This window comes from Stegostoma tigrinum, chromosome 4, assembly GCF_030684315.1.
Source record: "Stegostoma tigrinum isolate sSteTig4 chromosome 4, sSteTig4.hap1, whole genome shotgun sequence".
NCBI classification, from domain to species: domain Eukaryota; kingdom Metazoa; phylum Chordata; class Chondrichthyes; order Orectolobiformes; family Stegostomatidae; genus Stegostoma; species Stegostoma tigrinum.
The window spans coordinates 90,519,228-90,538,274 of NC_081357.1; the positions used below are offsets into that span (position 1 = coordinate 90,519,228).

Genomic DNA, 19,047 nt, shown 5'->3' on the forward strand with positions numbered 1-19,047 from the left:
ACTGTCTCTTTTCATAATCTTGACTGTTTCAATGAGATCACCTCTCATTCTTCCAAAGTCCTGAGAATATAGATACAATTTACACAGCTGTTCATCGTAAGTCAACCCTCTCATTCCAGGGACAAAGGTGGTGAACCTTCTGCTGTCAATGCAATAAACAGAGAGCCAGAGAATATACAAAGTACTCAGGCTGTGGTCTCACCAAACCTTGTATAATTGTAGTCAGAATTCTTTAATCTTATATTATCCTTCCAGTTTGCGCCAGCCTCCCTCAGTCCATGTCTCTGTTATTCACTCATGTAATCTTCCTTCTCCTTCAACTGTTTTTATTCTCAATTTCTCCTTCAGTTGTTGCCAGGACAAGACTGTCATGTTTTCATTTACAATGTTCTTGCATGACTATCTTCCTCTCTCTAACTACTAAGGCTTACTTAGCCATTCTTCTGATTTCTGAACTTATTCATTTGTATTTCTATTCAACCAGCTGAGTTTGAGCATCTTTTGCCAGCCACATTGGTCACATTGGACACATATCTATGGATCTATGGAGGTTGCTATGATAATGAACTATTTCTGTCATAGTTGTAAAGAGATTAATATTAGCTAGGACACTGTGGAAATGCCTGCTCTCCCTTAAAAGGATACCAGCCATGGTATCCTTTATGTCACTTGAGAGCAGACAGGGCCAAAGTTTAAAATGTAATAAGAAAGGCAACGCCACTGACAGTGCAGAACTCCCTCAGTATAGCTCTCCCTCAGCATTGCACTGGAAAATCAACTTACATTTTGAGTTCAAGTCTCTGACATCAAGGAGTTTTACCAATGAACCATAGCCGACACCAATGACAAATGGCAGTTCTAGACTGCTTCCAACTGTAAAAACATCGAGTACAGTCACTAGTGTGGACTGTTGCATCTATGGAGGCAAGAGTTGGTCTCTGAATAAAGAAGATGAGAATATCATTTTTTTGAAATGTGTACCAGGCACTGGACGCTCAGATTCTGCTGGATGATTAGAAATACAAATGAATTAGTTCAGGAATCAAAAAAGTGGCTACGTACAACCTTGGAGAGAGAGAGGAAGAAAGCTAAGTTTAGACATTGTAAATGAAAACGTAAGAGCCTTGTCCTGGCAACAATTGAGGGACAAATTGAGAATAAAAACAGTTGAAGAAGAAGAAAGATGAGGTGAGTGAATAACATTGAGACATGGACTGAGGAAAGCTGGGGCAAACTGGGAGGATGAATACAATAAAGAAATATTGCTGCAATTGCACAGGATTTTGCTGAAACCACAGCTTGTAGGGCCATGTGATGCTCAAATGGGATGTTATATTTCCTACAGTTGTGTTTACACTGAAATATTTAATTTATCTGTAAAATTCTTCAGGATTCCTTGACATCATGAGATGCACTAAACAAATGTCCGTATTTCTTTCAGTAGTTTGGGTGGATTCACTCCAACGTCACATTATTTGAAAAGCATTTAAGAGGATCTTGTCGTACAGTGGTTTTTTTTTTTGCCTCTCAACTAGAAGGTCTGTCTACAAGTTCCCCCCGGAATAATGTATCAAGTAAATTTATCCATACAGATTAATTAAAAATAATTCATTCAGTAATAGAGAGTAAAGAAAGGTTTTGAGCAACTGAACTGTATAGTGACAGACAAAGAAGGGGTGCTGGTAGTGGTAGAGAAGTCGCCAGGCCCTGATGGGATGCATCATAGATTTCTGAGAGGTAAAGGAAGTAATTGCAGAGCCATTCACAGAAAGTTTCTAGGTTTCTCTGAATGCAGAATTAGTCCCAGGGGATTGGAGAATCGCAAATATGATACCATTGTTTAAAAAAATGGCAAAGGATAATTCAGGAAACTACAGATCTGTCAGCTTGACTTCAATAGTATGAAACTGATGGAAGCCATAATACGGGGTAAGGTAAATTTACATTTAGAGAAAATTAAGTTAATACTCGAATGTTTTTAGGGTTTTAGACAGACAGATGAACAGGCAGGGGTATGGACCAGTTGCAGGCAGATAGGATTAGTTTAGAATGGCATCATAGTCAGCACAGACATGGTAAGCCAAAGGGCCTGTTCCTGTGTCGTATTGTTCTATGCTCTATTACAGTCAGGAGTGCTTTGTCAAGGGTAGATCATGCCTGACAAATTTCATGATGATATGACACAGGCAGTGGATAAGGGTAGTGCTGTGGATGTTGCACTTTCAGAAAGAATTTTAATATGGTGCCAAATAACAAGTTGGTGATAAAATTAGAATTGTTTGTGAATGAAGTGTCCATGGCAGCACGGATTAGAAGTTGGTGAAAAGATAGGAAATTATGGTAGGTGTAGATAGGCATGTCTCAGGTTGAAGATGAGTTTAAAGTGATGTTCCCCAGAGATCTGTGTTGTAACCCTTGCTTTTTCTGATTTGTATTAAAATTTGGAGCTGGGTGTTGAGGGCAAAATCTCTAAATTGCTGATGATATCAATCTAGGGAAAGTAGTGAATTGTGAGAATGACACTGAGTGACTTCAGAGGGACATTGACAAGTTGGCCAAATAGGCAGATACCCTGCAAATGAATTTCAATGCAGAGAAGTGTGAAGTAGTTCATTTCAGTAGAACAAATGCAGAGAGCCAAGGCAGGCTCAATGATACAGCTTTGCAGAGAGTACAGAAATAAAGGTATCTTGGGCTTCACATATATGCATAATTCTCTGAGGGTGACCAGGAAAGTGTAAACAGTTGTTAAGAAGATTTATAGGCTCCTTGGGTTTACAAATAGAGGCAAAGTGCATAAAAACAAGAAAGAGATGCCATTACCTCTACAAATCATTGGTCAGACTGCATTTGGAATATTGTTTTCAGTTCTGGGCACTTTACTTAAGGGAGGATGTTAAAATCCTGGAGACAGTGCAGAGGAGATTTACTAGAACGATTACTGGAATGAGGGATTTTAAATATTAGGAAAGCTTTGAGAAATTAGAAACAAAAATGGAAATTGTTGGAAAAGCTCAGCAGGACTGACATCACCTGTGGACAGAAATCAGAGTTAGCATTTCAGAGATGGTAGGAACTGCCAATACTGGAGAATCTGAGATAACACGGTGTGAAGCTGAATGAACACAGCAGGACAAGCAGCATCAGAGGAGCAGGAAAGCTTGACGTTTCAGGTTGGTACCCTTCTTCAGAAATGTGGGAGGGGAAGGGGATTCTGAAATAAATAGGGAGACAGGGGGAGGTGGATAGAAGATGGATAAAGGAGAAGATAGGGTGAGAGGAGACAGATAGGTCAAAGAGGCGGGGTTAGAGCCACTGAAGGTGAATGTAGGTGAGGATTTAGGGAGGAGATAGGTCAGTCCAGGGAGGATGGACAGGTGAGGGGGGGTGGGATGAGGCTAGTGGGTAGGGGTGGGGGTGGAGTTTGAGGTGGGAAGAATGGTTAGGGAGGTGGGGACTAGCTGGGCTGGTTTTGACATGTGGTCGGGGGGAAGGGAGATTTTGAAGCTTGGGAAGTCCACATTGATACCCTTGGGCAGCAGGATTCCCAAGCGAAATATGAGATGCTGTTCCTGCATCTTTTGGGTGATGTCATCGTGACAATGCAGGAGGTCCAGGATGGACATGTCGTCCGAGCAGTTGAGGGGGGAATTGAAATGGTTTGCGACTGGGAGGTGTAGTTGTTTGTTGTGAACTGAGTGTAGGTGTTCCACAAAGCAGTCCCCAAGCCTCCGATTGGTTTCCCCGATGTAGAGGAGGCCACAACGGGAACAGTGGATATAGTATATCACGTTTACAGATGCGCAGGTGAACATCTGTTTGATGTGAAAAGTCTTTTTAGAGCCTGGGATGGGTGTGAGGGGGGAGGTATAGGGGCAGGTGTAGCACTTGCTTCGGTTGCTGGGAAAAGTGCCAGCGGTGGTGGGCGTGGAGGGGGCAAGGGAGTCACGGAGAGACTGCTCCCTCCGGAAAGCACATAAGGGTGGGGAGGGAAAAATGTCTTTGGTAGTGGGGTCAGATTGCAGATGGCGGAAATGTCAGAGGATGATGTGTTGGATTAGGAGGTTGGTGTAGTGGTACGCGAGGATGAGGGGGATTCTGTTTTGGTTATTATTGCAGATAGGGGTTGTAACGGATGAGTTGCGGGGAAATGCAGGAGACACAGTCAAGGACATTTTCGTTGACTGTGGAGAGGAAATTGCGGTTTTTGAAAAAAGAGGACATCTGGGATGTTCGGGAGTAGAATGCCTCATCTCGGGAGCAGATGTGGCGGAGGCAAAGGAATTGGGAATAGGAAATGGCCTTTTTACAGGAAGGTGGGTGAGAGGATGAGTGTTCTAGGTTGTTGTGGGAGTTGGTAGGCTTAAAATGGATATTGGTTTCCAGGTGGATACCAGAAATGGAGACAGACGGGTCCAGGAAGGAGAGAGAGGTGTCAGAGATTCTCCAGGTAAACTTAAGGTTGGGGTGGAAGGTGTTGGTGAAGTGGATGAACTGTTCGAACTCCTCATAGGAACATGGGGCAGCGCCGAAATAGTCATCAATGTAATGGAGGAAGAGATGGAGAATAGGGCCAGTGTAGCTTTGGAAGAGGGATTGTTCCATGTATCCTAAAAAGAGGCAGGCATAGCTTGGGCCCATGCAGGTACCCATGGCCAACCCCTTTGTCTGTAGGAAGAGGGAGGAATTAAAGGAGAAGTTGTTGAGCGTGAGGATGAGTTCAGATAAGTGGATGAGGGTGTCAGTGGATGGGGATTGGTCGGGTCTGTGGGACAGGAAGAAGCGGAGGGCTTTTAGGCCATCAGCATGGGGAATGCAGGTATATAGGGACTGGATGTCAAGAGTGAAAGTGAGGTGTTGGGGACCAGGGAATTGGAAGTTCTGGAGGAGGTGGAGTGTGTGGGTGTGCCATGGACATAGATAGGGAGTTCCTGGACCAAGGGGGAGAAAATGGAACCCAGATAGGTGGAGATGAGATAGCATTTCAGGTTGAGTGACCCTTCCTCAGAACACTTTCCCAGAGAAATTGGGCTTCCTCCTTGGAGTAGAGAGGATTAGGAGATGACCTTATTGACATGTTCAAAATAATGAATAATTTTGACAGAGTAAAGATGAATATTCTGTTTCCACTAGTATTAAAGTCAATAACTACGGGTCACAAATTCAGTATTTTCAGCAAGAGAGTTGGTAGTGAGAAGAGGAGAAAATTCTTCACTCAGGTAGTTGTTAGGATGTGAAATGCGCTGCTTGGGAGAGTGGTAGAGATGGATTCCATACGAGATTTCAAAAGAGAATTGGATATATAGTTGAAAGTAACAACTTTTGAGGGCTATAGAGTGGCTGGGTAGCTCTTTTGTGAGCTGGTACAGACATGATATGCCAAATAGTCTCCTTCTGTACTGTAAATTCTATTGTTGCATAATTGTTCCAACTTTATGATATTAGTTTACTCTGTGAGTTGGAAATTTATTGCTTTCACAGAGTGACGTTCTGATCGGAGAACCAAGGAATGATAGAGGCTGGAGGAAGCTATCATGTTTATGCTCTCTGTCCTTGAAAATTGAAGCAAACTTTGATATGCTGTTCTTATTTCAATGATAAACATTAATTGATATAAAATTTGCATCTGGCAAACAACTCATTCAGGTTGAGATGTTCAAATTGTGTTTTGAATTGCTGCTTTTCTCTTTCATGGATGAGGCTGTCCTCTTCCAGCCTGGTTCAGTCAAGCGAGATAATGGGAACTGCAGATGCTGGAGAATCCAAGATAATAAAGTGTGAAGCTGGATGAACACAGCAGACAAAAGCTCTTGTGCTCCTGAGATGCTGCTTGGCCTGCTGTGTTCATCCAGCTTCACACTTAATTATCTTGGTTCAGTCAAGCGATTATTTCTTCCACTTAGTAAAGCTATACAATATCTCATTGATAGGAAGCAAATGATGGAACAGATGAAATCGATGGCAGTGGAATATCCTTTACTCGCCAGAAGAGGGGCATCAGAGTCAGTGGAAAGTTCATGCCTCCCCTGGACTGGGAGAGAGTTGAGAGGAAATACATATCTAGGTCATTAGGTCATTCCTATCTTCCCAAATCAGGCCTGTCATTAGTCTCAGGGACGCAACTTCACAAACCAGCTAGAACCTCAATGACAGATGAACAATGTGAGAACAGAAAATGTAATCAATATGGTGATAACAATAAAAAACAAGAAGAGAGCAGCATAGAAGGCTGGGAAACTAACAATGAGGAAAAAGCTCAAGGCATATCTGTTTCAAAAATTGGGATTTCAAAGGAAACAATGGATGAACTGAAAGCCGTTCTAAAGGAGAGTCCTTTAATTACCAGCCGGCAAAAAGTGAACAATATAACTAGTTGTTCTACCTCTGATTTAAATGGACAGAATCTTGAAGAGAAACCCAGAGAGGAAGAGGGCAAATCCCCCATCGCCTCAAAAGCACAATCCAGCAGCCCCAGAGAGCAGACAGCACAGAAATCAAGCAGGCAAGTTGCTGGCGATGAGCTGCTGAAACAGGTGGTGGCTATTTCCAATACCCAAAACTCAGAGAACATCAAACCATTCGTTTTGAAAGCATCAGAATTACCCAGCCATGTTGACAGTGGGTTAGACACAAAGCACGACCCAAGTTCATATGTTACAGGTTAGTACTTTGTGGTGGTGTGTTACAGTTCATTGAGGAAATTCAAATTCATGGCAGTGTGCACTTTAATTCACATTTTGCAGCTATGCTAGAGATTTTACCATTGTTTTCATCACATGGCTGACTAGAAATCACTCACTTTTGCAAGTAAATCCTCAACCTGTTTAGTCAAACAATGTGTGTACCTTCCTTGATAAGTACTTCATGAACCCAGAGCTTCTAGATCAGAGTCAAAGGCTAGACTTCCATGTTATTACAACCAGAGTTTGGGTGAGGTTTCCCCAATTTATTTCAGTTCTAGCCAGATGTCCTGACTTATCACGCCCTTGGGTGAGGACAGATGAAATATGCACCCCTTCTTTATTCACCTGTCCTCTCGGTTGATTATAACATAGTAAATTTATAAAGAGTTCCTTTTCTTATGGATCTATTTTTCTAAGACCAAATGAATTTGTGTTTTAAAAGGAGTTATTTTAACCGGGCTTTCTTGAATTCAGAAAAGAATGAGTTTATTTGTAATTAAAACAATGACAAATAATAAAACGCCACACATGCATATGCACAGACTAGGAACTAAAATTGCAATCGAGAAGTTGAGTCGAAAAATGTATAGTTATAAGATATATGATTATTTTTCTGCATCACTTGTGAAGAGTAGAGTAAAATGTTGATATTTGAGTAGCTGGTTTTGAGAATTCTTAGCTTAGCAGGTTGATTGAAATTCTTTTTCCCTGTTTTCTTTTGATTTATTGGGCTTTCTGGATTCTAGTACTCAGAGCGATAGACTCCTTTCCCTGCAATAAAGGGGCCACTAGTGGGTGGTTTTTCAAATATGATCTACACAGCACATTAGTGCTCGAATCCAGGATAGCACACATGTATCTCTATTCAATAGCAAACTCTCTTTCACTGGCTCGCACTGACCAGGACTGAACTAGTTTTTTACTCCCAGTCAGTTGTATTCATGAGAGGTTAGACTCAAAACAGATCTCTCAATCAGAATACTGTCTTTTTTCCACGTTTACCATCTGAGATAACTTGCAAGAGATTATGGCTCACTTTGCAGTGCATCTTCAACCTTTTAAAGCTTCTGTGACACCTGTAGGTGTGACATTCCAGAAATCCTCTCCAAACAGCCACAGTCATTTTAGCGGTGTCAGTCTTATCTTAAAACTCATATTTTGGAATTTCAACGTTTTTTATATTCCTAGGTGATCCAGGGTTATGAATTGAGGTTGTGACAGTGCTTAAGACTTTACCCCTCTATTAACCAAGTAGCTAATTCAAACACAATGGAACGTCTAAGGGGAGAATTTCCATGGAAATTACCTGACCTCCATAACAGCCACAAAATATATTTATATGATGGCTTCACAGGACCATTAATAAATAGAATTTGAAACTGAATCATAGAAGGAGAGATTAAGTTAGGTGAATGTGGTCAAAGAGTTAGATTGTAAAAGAAGAGAGAGGTAGAAAGGTAAAGGGATTTTGGGAGGTAATTCCAGAAGATTTCTGCCTTGGCCTGTTGAGGACACAGCTGCTAATAGTGGGATAAAAATAAAATTGAGGATGTAAAATACATCAGATTTGGCCAAGTGCAGATTTCTGGGAGATCTGTAGGGCTGGAGGAGATTACAGAAATAGGTTGGGGGGCTTGGGGGTAGGTTGGGGTGGGGAGGGCGTTGTGGGCATAAGCCATGAAATGCTATATTCTGACATAGACTTAGGAGAAACCACAGAGAAATGTTGTTAAAAATCATTTGTCCCATTTCTCCACTTACAGGAGATGCCAATTTGTCCTTGACAGAGTTGTCTAGCCTAAGCTTCAAAGAAAGTACTTAAAGCTGGCTGAGATAACTTCTTGCAAAAGGAACTTCACTTTCAAAATGAGGAGATGACCTTTTGGGTTTGGTGTGATCAGCCACTCTCAATTTTACAATACTTTCAATCCCTTCAATCCCAGGCAATAATTTCTGTGCAGCTAACAATTCCTTTAATTATTTTAAGCATTTCAAGTAACATAACTCCTCCAATTGTTTTGCTAAAGGAAATATAACCTTAGTCTGTGCACTTAGGTGCTGTTCCCCTCTCACAAATTGATGATTGGCAAACTTGGTATGAAGGAGATTTAAAGAGATGTGCTCATGGAGCAGTTCCTCAGAGACAACAGTTTGCCATGCTGGTAACTGTGACAATAGATAATACATTTTCATTTGAGTCCAGGAAGATGTGGGTTCCCAACCAGAAACCTAATCACAGAATCCAGACTGACAATCCAGTATTGTATAGAGAAATGAGCTATAACTTGGAGATGCTGTCTTTTGGATAGGATATTAAGCCAAGGTCCTACCCCTGCAAGTATAAGAACATAAAAGAGCACCGTATGTTATTTCAAAGAGAAGCAGACTTTTCAGCTCTCATCAATATAGCCTATATCTCACAATTATTAAACATATTAGTTGATTTTTTTCACATTGCTAGTTTGAGGGAGCTTGCTATGCATGATATGGTTGCTATTTTAACTGAAAATTTCAACAATAACAACTGTTGATTGCAAAAACACTTAAAGATGTTCAGTTATCATGAAATAGCCTTTATAAATGTTAAGAAGTTTCTCATAAATATAAACCTGTTGGACTCCATGACCTACTCTTGCATTTTGTATTCTGTTCAGTTCCATGTAATGTAGTAATCTCTTATGTTACAGTTAACATGAGAGACCTGCCTATGATTAACAGTGTAACTCCCTCACAAACAAGTACCACTGTCGAGCAAGTGAAGCAACAGATCACAAGGGAAGACATACGATTTATCCGTTTTGAAGCAAGTGACTTTCATGGAATTTCAAGATCGAAAACTATTCCATCCCGTTTTTTTCAGGTATAGTCTGCTATTTACCTTTAAGTGGATAATGTAACATGCTGATTACAGAAAGCCTTAGGTAACAGAATCAATTGCCTTCCACATTTATACCATCAGTAAACAATTTGTTGCAATTTCATTTTAATGGTAACAGACAAGCTTTGTTGTATATTGATTTTATTGGGAACATTCTTACCTCTGAGTGCAAATGCTGTGCAAAAATTCTATGTCTGGGTTGAGCACAAAAACAAACCTACCCCAGTACAATGTTATAAAATGTGTAAACTATCAAATAATACACTAAACTCCGGTGCTAAAGTAGTGTTTAATTTCTCTGCTATAACAAAGTGTGAAGGTGGATGAACACAGCACGCCAAGCAGCATCTCAGGAGCTCCTGAGATGCTACTTGGCCTGCTGTGCTCATCCAGCTTCACAGGTTGTTATCCTGGATTCTCCAGCATCTGCAGTCCCCATTATCTTTAATTTCTCTGCATTTGATTATCTGAGTCTGGGTAATTGATCCATATTTATTGTCCTTGGTTGATTAAGGCAAAGTAACATGCCTCATATATAGAACTGGAAGCTGTTAGATGAGTGAAAGGATAGGTATTTTAAGGTTTGTTAAGAAGTAAATAAGGTTTAATAAGGTCTGTAAGTAATGTTCCTGTACACTTCGAAACTACCATCATCTCTGCATAGACAAATAGGTGCTGCAGAAAATCAGGTCTGGTAGCATCTGTAGAGAGTAGCAGAGTAGCTAGAGCAGAGTTAACATTTCAAGTTCAAATGACCCTTCTTCAGGAATGAAAATAGTTGAGGAGAGGTGGTATTTATGCTGAAGATGGGGTGGGGTGGAAGACAATACAGTACAAGGAGATGGTGCCTAGGGAGAGAGAGAAAGAGAGAGACAGTTTAGGTAAACAAAGAGGTCACTGATGATAAGCCAAGAGGGAGATAATAGCTAGAGTGTGCTAACAAGAAGTATAAATGGCATAGCTATGTTGGCAGCAGGCTGTGCAACAGGATTTGGGGGTTTGGGCAGAGGTAATGAATAAGGAAGGCAGAATTCGTGTTCAAAAATTGTTAAACTCAATATTGAGTCCTAAGGCTATAAGGTACTTAGTTCGAAGATGTGGTGTTGTTTCTTCAGCTTGTGTTGAGCATCACTGGATTACTTTAGAAGATTGGATACGGAATTGTTGGTATGGGAACATCGTGGTGTGTATAGAGGGACGTGAATGTCCTGGTACATGAATCATAAAGAATTAGTATGCAGATATAGCAAGTAATTAGGAAGACAAGTGAAATGTTGTTGTTTATTTCAAGGGGAATGGAGTAATAAAGTAAGGGAGTGTTGCTGTAACTGTGTAGGGTATTGGTGGACCACATCTAGACTACTGTAGAGTTTTTTTTTTAATTTAAAAATGGATATAGTTGCATTAGAAGTTCAGAAAAGGTTCACTTCATTCATTCCTGGGATAAATGGCTCATATTATGAAGAAACACTAGATAGCTGGGGCCTCTATCCACTGGAATTTATTAGAATGAGAAGTGATCTTCTTGTGATTAAACCATATAAAATCCAGTGGGATCTTGATAGGGTCAAGTTTCCTTTTGTGAGGGACACTATAATTAAGAAATTTAAGAATGAGAGATTGTGAAGATGAGAACAAAGATAAGCTTTTACTGTCAGATCATTGTTACTCTGTGGAATTCTCTTTTTCTGAAAACAATGGAGTCTGGACCATTGAAAAATTTCAAGACTTTTTTGGATAGATTTTTGATAGAGGAGGGAGTCAAGGGTTATGGTGTGCAGACAGGAATGTGGAGACGAGTCTTCAGCCAGGTCAGCTATGATTCTTTTGATTAGCAGAGCAGGCTGAGAGGGCAAAATGGCCTACGCCTGCTTCTAAATAAATTGTTCCTATGTTAACACTAATCAATCGGCTTATCTTACTAGCATTTTCAAACAATCTATAAGGAAGAACAGTCCTGATGTTTAATGCATTAACAGATGTTAGCAAAGGGAGATTTCATCATAATGGATCTGATTTTTCAACGGTCAGATTGTCTTTATTCCAGTGCAGATGGGAATTGCTCATGGGGACTGTCCGGAATCCCAATTACAGCAGACTTTGAAGAAAACATCTGGCAAATTGAACTTTCTCCTGAGCAGTTCCTCAATGCTTGGAACCCCTGAGAATCTCCATATAAATCAGAGACATCAGAGAGTTCTGATGAAATTAGGTAAAACAGTTACTTAGGAAAAGTTAAACTGCTAAATACATAGTCTAACTCCGAAGTAACTATTCAACTGAACACACATATTCACTTCATATTTACCAGCTGCATCTCCCCAGATTAGTTACATTGCCCAGAGCCTAATCCAACATCCTCACCACCACATGTGGGAAACGCCCCTTCTCCATCCACCAGATCTAACCCAAAGCCCTTCTCCTGCACCCCACCTTCAGCCACCGCCTGACTCTTCAACTGTATGATTGGAATGGATTTGTGGTCTAAATGGTCCATTCCTGTTCCTATGCTTATTTAAGCATTATTTCTCAGCAGGGTAAGGAAATGGTGTGTTTGGGGAAAGTATTAGATTGTTGGGAAAGGGTGAGCTGACTAAAGGAAGGAGGGTAACGAAGGAACTCAGAGGGTGTGCAGGATATGACTGAATGGCTGGACCATGAAGACGAATGGATTTTCTGGAGTGTAATTGAGCTCTGAGCATTAGGAATATGTGCATAGTGTTACCCAGCAGCAGAGTAAAGGACTGACATAAAATCCATTGTAGGAATAACACTTTGGGGTTCAGAAGATATTTACCAGTTGCCAAGTATGGAAGGTTTGAGTTATAAAGAAGGGATGGATAGGTTGGAACTTTTGTCATTAGAACATAGGATGTTGAGAGGTGACCTTCATGATTTTATAAATCTTCTATAAGGGTACAAATAGAATTAATGTTAGGTGTCTTTTCCCTGATATGGGGATTTCAAGGCTAGGGTACACATTTTTAACATGAGAAGAGAGAGATTTAAAAAAAAGAGATGATCAAAATTTTTGCACAGAGGGTGATTTGCGTGTGGAATGAACTTCCTGAGGTGGTTGTGGATGTGGGCAAGCTTACAATGTTTAAAAGAGACTTTGCTAAGTACATGAATAGGAAAGGTTTAGAGGGATATGGGTGAGGAGCAGGCATGTGGGACAAGTCTAATTTGGGATTATGTTCAGCATGGACTGGTTGAACCGAAGGGTCTGTTTCCATGCTATCTGACTCCATGACTTCATGACTCTATTGATCTAAAGAGAGTTCTGACCTAGTATTTCTTAGATTCTGAAAGAGTCCTGGGTTTAACTAGTTTATTGTCCAGACCCAATTAAATGAACTCCCTGTCCAGTTTGCCTGACAGGTTTATATAATACTTCAACTTTTGCAGGGACTTAAAGACCAGGAGTGTTGTTAGTTTGTTCTAAACTGGTGACCCAAGTATTTATTTAAATCACCAACATGAAATTGCATGGAAATTAACTTGGCCAAACATGTGCTTCTTATACAGGAGAAAGCGTTTCATGGGGTGCCTCTTCCAAGAGGTTACCTGGAAATAGCTTTGGACCCAAAGGAAAATGGAATGAATCATCCTAGTTTCAACAGTGACATACTCTTAATGCCCGATATCTCAACTTTCAGAATCCTCCCCTGGGCTGTCAAAACTGCAAGGATCATTTGTGATTCTTGCTCAATAACAGGAGGTCCTCTTCTGACATCCCCTAGACAGATAGCAAAGCTTCAACTGAACCAGCTCCGGGCATATGGCTTCACCTTGTATTCAACATTCACATATGAATTTTGGCTTTACAGTTTCACTCAGACATTAAATACACCGGCATCTTTCCCTGCTGCAACTCTCCTGAATAACCATGACCAGAACTTTGTACAGGAGCTATTCAATGACATGTATGGTGCTGGAGTTGATATCGAAAGCTTTTCCTCTTCCTTGGGGCCTGGCCAAATGGAGGTCTCCATCCGAGCTGAATTCGGAATAGGTGCAGCAGACAATGCCTTCACATTCAGGACTGGCATCAAGGAGCTAGCAAGGAAACACAATAATGCTGCCAGCTTCTTCACACCCTCAGGTTTTGGCAACTCAGGCACATTTTCCCATAGTCTGTGGGATGCTAATGGGAGGCAGAATCTCTTCTGTGATTCAACGGCAGCTCAAGAGCTGTCTGGCATTGGGAAGAAATGGCAAGTTGGCCTGGTGCAGCATGCTGCTGCCCTCAGCTGCCTGGTGGCACCTGGACCCCGTTGTCGCCAACGCTATAGTGCAGGGAAGCATGAAGGGGTTGTCGACGTGACCTGTGGCTCTAACGACAACAGCTGTGCCTTTAATGCCAAATTCCATGGTGGTGGGGGTGCCCGTCTTGAAAACCGACTAGCATCAGCCATGGCAAACCCATATGTCGTCCTCGCTGCCACTGTGGCTGCGGGTCTAGATGGCCTCAGGAGAGATTCCTCTGAAAACTCAACACAGGCTGCGCCCATTCTTCACCCACTGAAACCCTGCAGCATTCCTGTTCGGTTGGAGGATGCTCTCATTGCACTGGAACATGATTACTGCATTCGGAGGGCACTGGGCGAACCTTTCATTCAACATTTCATTGCTGTTAAACGTTTTGAATTGAAGACACAGACATTAGATGGTGAGGATGACAAGTACCTACAGTACTTCATCTAGTAAAATGGCCATAGCTGTATATGTTATATCACGTGCACATTACCATTCTCCATGTCAAACACATCAAACAATAGAGAATATATAAGTGCAACATGTACAAAATACCACACACATAACACCATGTAGCGTATAATTGAGAGTACATACTTTAAAATATATAATATACATAAAAACCATATATCATCAATAGTATACCATGAACAACATGCTATACATTTTACATCACTCAGAGATTATATGTAATAATACATAAAATACACTATGCATTATATTTGATACATTATACTCTGTAGTATTCAAGATTTATACAATATATTGTAACTAATTTATCACATGCCATATAGACAATTCATCTTACTGGCAAGTTTTCAAAATTCTCCATTCACAAATTAAGTCCTCATTCTTTAATTTGGGGTCCACTGGCACTGGCAGGAAGGGGTAAATCCTGATGTTAAGAGTGCATACACCATTTGACTTAGTGTTGAATAATCTGGATAGTTAGCCTGATCATTGGGAAGGAAATCATTTTCTTTTGAATCCTCCTCTGGTTTTGTTTTGGAGGCATAAAGTTATGGATGCTTATATAGTGCAACAGAATTTTGTGTGATGTGATCTTTTAAATGGAGTTTGATCAATTAAGGAGATTGGAAATCTTAGGTTTTATATTTTCCTTTCTAATTTATCTCAAAATTATTTTTAATTAAAGTGGGACTTTTCTTGCTTTCATACCAGGAGATAGATGAGAATCTGTAACCTATACCTTCCCCCAGGTGTTAAGTTTAATGAAACAGTTCTCAGGAGTAAACAGATGAGCATGGATGCCAGAAAGCAGGAATAGATTCCTCATTTAGCAATGTCTCTGAGTCTTACCACCTTCCTAAAATGGTCAAGTGAGGTTAGAAATGTATGAGTTTTGTTGTGCATTTTATGGAGAAAACAAGTCCCGAGGCATTTCTGTATCCTTGTATAGGCACAGCTTGATCACCTATGGAGTCCTAACTCATATTCAATCTAGGCACAGGTCATAGGAAGGAAAGGTGAGGTTTTGATATACCATATTTGTGCAGCACTAGCAAAAATGAATTGCACAGAGGAGGATGCTTCAGCCTGATTGAGTAGGTACTGAAATCTTTTCAGTTATCATCAGGACAAAAGGCATCTGGAGGGGTATTTGATTAGAAAGGTTTCAGAGGGACATAGGCCAGATGCTGGCAAATGGGACTAGATTTATATGGGATATCTGATTAGCAAAGAGAAGTTGGACCGAAGGGCCTGTTTCCATACTATGATGCTAAGAGTGCTCTGGAACATACAGGGAGATATAAAAATATCCTCAGCAGCTGACCAATTTTGTGTACTCATTCTTGGGCTATAGGCATCTCTGGCACTTATTGTCGATCTGTGGTTCACTTCAGAGGGAATTGGACCACTGACAGCTTGCTTGCAATTTTCCAAGTAAATTCTTTTCTGGAGTAAATAGGTGATTTATGTATGTGCACAGCTGGTGTAATTTTTCTGTGTTTGGTAATTTAAAGGGGCAGTCTTTTGCACAGTCTGTTTGGGGACTAACTGTTTGACTGACAGGAACAGAGAATGTTGCTTACTGGCCCAATCCAGAAGGCTGGCAAGTGTTAACAACATTGATATGGAACTGGAGTCAAAAATAAGTCCAGCTCATACATGGTCAGCCTATCTGTTTCTTGGAAGGGTATTAACCTGTTGGTGGGGGGGAGGGGTGGGATGGGCGCGGTGGTGGTGGTTATGCATTCACTTAACTATTTATTTCAAGGTTCTTTGCTTAAAATGCAATTATAATTCTCATGCTGCGGTGACAGGATTTGAACTAACTGGATTGTCTTTTCTAAATCGAATTGTGATACTAACATCAGCTTCCACTGCAGATCAACAATCTGGAAGTGGCTGATTGGTCTGGATTTTCCTGGAGATACTCAATTAAGAATGCTCTGAGGAAGGGTCACCATACCCGAAACTTTAACTCTGTTTTTTCCTTCACAGATGCTGCCAGACTTGCTGAGCTTTTCCATCAACTTTGTTTTAGATCATAGAAGGCCAATTTCTGATGAAGCTGAGATTAAATAGTAGGTTTTGATTTGAAGGACATAGCCCCAGTTGATAAAGTTGTTCAAAAAAAGCACATGCAATGCTGAAATTTATAAAGAGAGTCATTGGGTACACAAGGAAGGGAACTCACTAAACCATTCTGTAATACAGGTTAGACTATAAATCAGGTATTGTGCTCAATTCTAGGCTTAGTCTTTAGAAAGGATGTCAAGCCCTTAGAAAAAGTACAGATTGGATTTAACATAAAATGGAGTTGGAATGAAAGACTTCAGATGAGTGGAGGAACTGAGATTGCTCTCCTTGGAGAAGAGAGCTTGAGAGAAGGGATAATAGAAGTATTCAAAACCATGTGGGGTTTTGATATATTGGCAGGAGGATTGGTAAAGGGATTACAGAAGTTTAATAAAAAGAACCTGAGGGGCAACAAGGCTGTCTTTTAAATCAGTGAAGTGTTTTGATTTGGAAACACTGTCTAACAGAAAGACGAACGCAGATTCAATAGCAAGTTTCAAAAAGGATTCAGACAAAGACTCGAAGAGTAGCACTGTGGGAAAAATGCAGGAGTGGTAAGATTTATTGAATAGCCCTTCAACACTTACAAGCAATCAAACAAGACCAAAGTGAAATAAGGATGGCTCTCTGCCTTCTCCAAGACATCAGTTACCACACAGCTTGAGCTGATAACATCTAGCCAGGTCCTAACAGTTCCAGCCAAAGAGCATAAAAACAAGGACTGACGATGCATTTCAACCTTCAGTAAAACACTACTATGTTCTGTTGGACCTTCTTACAATCTTGCAAATTTCACCTATTTTAATTGTTCAGACTTTGGTCAGAATGAAAGATGTTTAGCTTGGTTAACTTCTGTGTGTTAATGATTGTTGTACAATAAAATATGAACAGATTACAAGACATATTAAAAGGGCTACGGTTTTGTTCTGCAAGTGTATGTGGTACATAATTTGTTATAGATCCCCTTTTTGGTATGTTTCTGTGTTGTGATAAAAATCTCCATTTTATAAGACTTTTCTATTTTTTCAGAAGTCACATGACATCAGCTAACCGTCTAACAGATTTAGCTGAAATTACAAGCTTTCTGAGCACTGCTCCGTCATCAGATGAAGTCTTCAAGGATCAGCGCTCTGAAATCTTGTGACTTCAAATAAACTTGTTGGACTATAATCTGGTGTTGTGTGACTTCTGACTTTGCCCACCCAAGTCTAATACCGGCATCTCCACATCATTTCTATTTGGTCGTATATTTTTAAGTTGTGGTATTAAGTTGTAATATATGTTTCTGCAATGTGTGTGTGTTTTGTTTGCCTTTGTCCACATTGGGATCTCCAGTTGTCAGATAATCAGAGGTTACAAGCTCAACCTAGCTGCAGTAAGCTGTGCATAATATAAACAACTTGTGTTGGCATGCAGCTGTAAGCTATTAGGCAATGAATGTAAAATGTTCTGGACAAGAAGACTGAAAATACAACTGTAGGTAGAGGGCAGCACCTTGACAGAGTCTTGGTAGTAATGTTTCAGTCTGCAAAGGAATATTTCAAACAAACATAGGTGCCAATAGAAATGATAGGAATTATGAACACTTCTGCTGCTTTGATTGAGCATTAAGTAGGGATGTGCTGAGGCTGGCTTATGGTAAATTAAATTGCAGACACATGAGGTTGAGAACGTGTGAATCATTTCCATTCTCCTGTCATCCCTGTACTTAACCCCAGTCTACCAACACGTCAACTTAAAATTCTCCCGATCTGAACTGAAGTTAAGAGAAGGACATTCATAGAACAGACATCAACAGCAAGCACAATCTTTACCGTCAGTCTGCAAAGGAATATTTCAAACAAACATAGGTGCCAATAGAAATGATAGGAATTATGAACACTTCTGCTGCTTTGATTGAGCATTAAGTAGGGATGTGCTGAGGCTGGCTTATGGTAAATTAAATTGCAGACACATGAGGTTGAGAACGTGTGGAAGGAGGAATCAATTTGCATTCAAATAGCATCTTTCAAGACTTCAGGATGTCCAAAATCATCTTCCAAAAAATGATGTATTTTTGAAGACTAATCACTGTTATCATAGAGGAAATATTATGCTCAATATTCTTACCGACTGCAATGTAATAATGACCGGATTAGTGCTCTTCAACATTGGTTGTTGGTGAGTAAATATTTACTTGAACATAAAGGAAGACAATCCTGTTCCACTTCCTAATTGTGCTGTCGGATCTTTAAGTTCCACCTAGTCAAAAGGTTGACTTCGCTTGAGAATCTGTGTGAATCATTTCCATTCTCCTGTCATCCCTGTACTTGACCCCAGTCTACCAACACCTCAACTTAAAATTCTCCCCCTTGCCCTCAAACCCCTCAGTGATCTCCACCCTCCACTACTACTGGAATCACCTGCTTCCCTCACCCGTCTCATCCCTCCCCCACTACATTTACTATATTTTTGTCAAAATTTTAATTAGTCAAATAAAAGAAACGAAGGGTGGATCTGGATGGACTCTGCTTATCCTGACAACCTCCACAACAACCTAACAACCTTGGATCTGACACACCCTGTTCAAAATCCCTTCCTAGCCATCAACCCATGCTGGCCTGACATCTCTGAATTCCATTATCTCCTTACTCCACTGTCTCCAAATCAGTCATTTTTACACCCAGGCCTCATACTACTGTCCAT

The 19,047-nt window shown here is 40.5% G+C and overlaps 1 protein-coding gene across 1 annotated transcript in view; it reads left to right on the forward strand.

Moving 5' to 3' along the window:
* lgsn (lengsin, lens protein with glutamine synthetase domain) overlaps positions 1-15,981 on the forward strand; it is a 73,013-nt gene extending 57,032 nt beyond the window's left edge. The window contains exons 2-4 of the mRNA XM_059645526.1: positions 5,931-6,660; positions 9,371-9,543; positions 13,090-15,981. Coding sequence (XP_059501509.1) covers positions 6,018-6,660; positions 9,371-9,543; positions 13,090-14,268 — 1,995 coding nt within the window. The 5' untranslated portion in view covers positions 5,931-6,017 and the 3' untranslated portion in view covers positions 14,269-15,981. The remainder of the gene's footprint in view (positions 1-5,930; positions 6,661-9,370; positions 9,544-13,089) is intronic.
* The last annotated feature ends 3,066 nt before the right edge of the window (positions 15,982-19,047 follow it).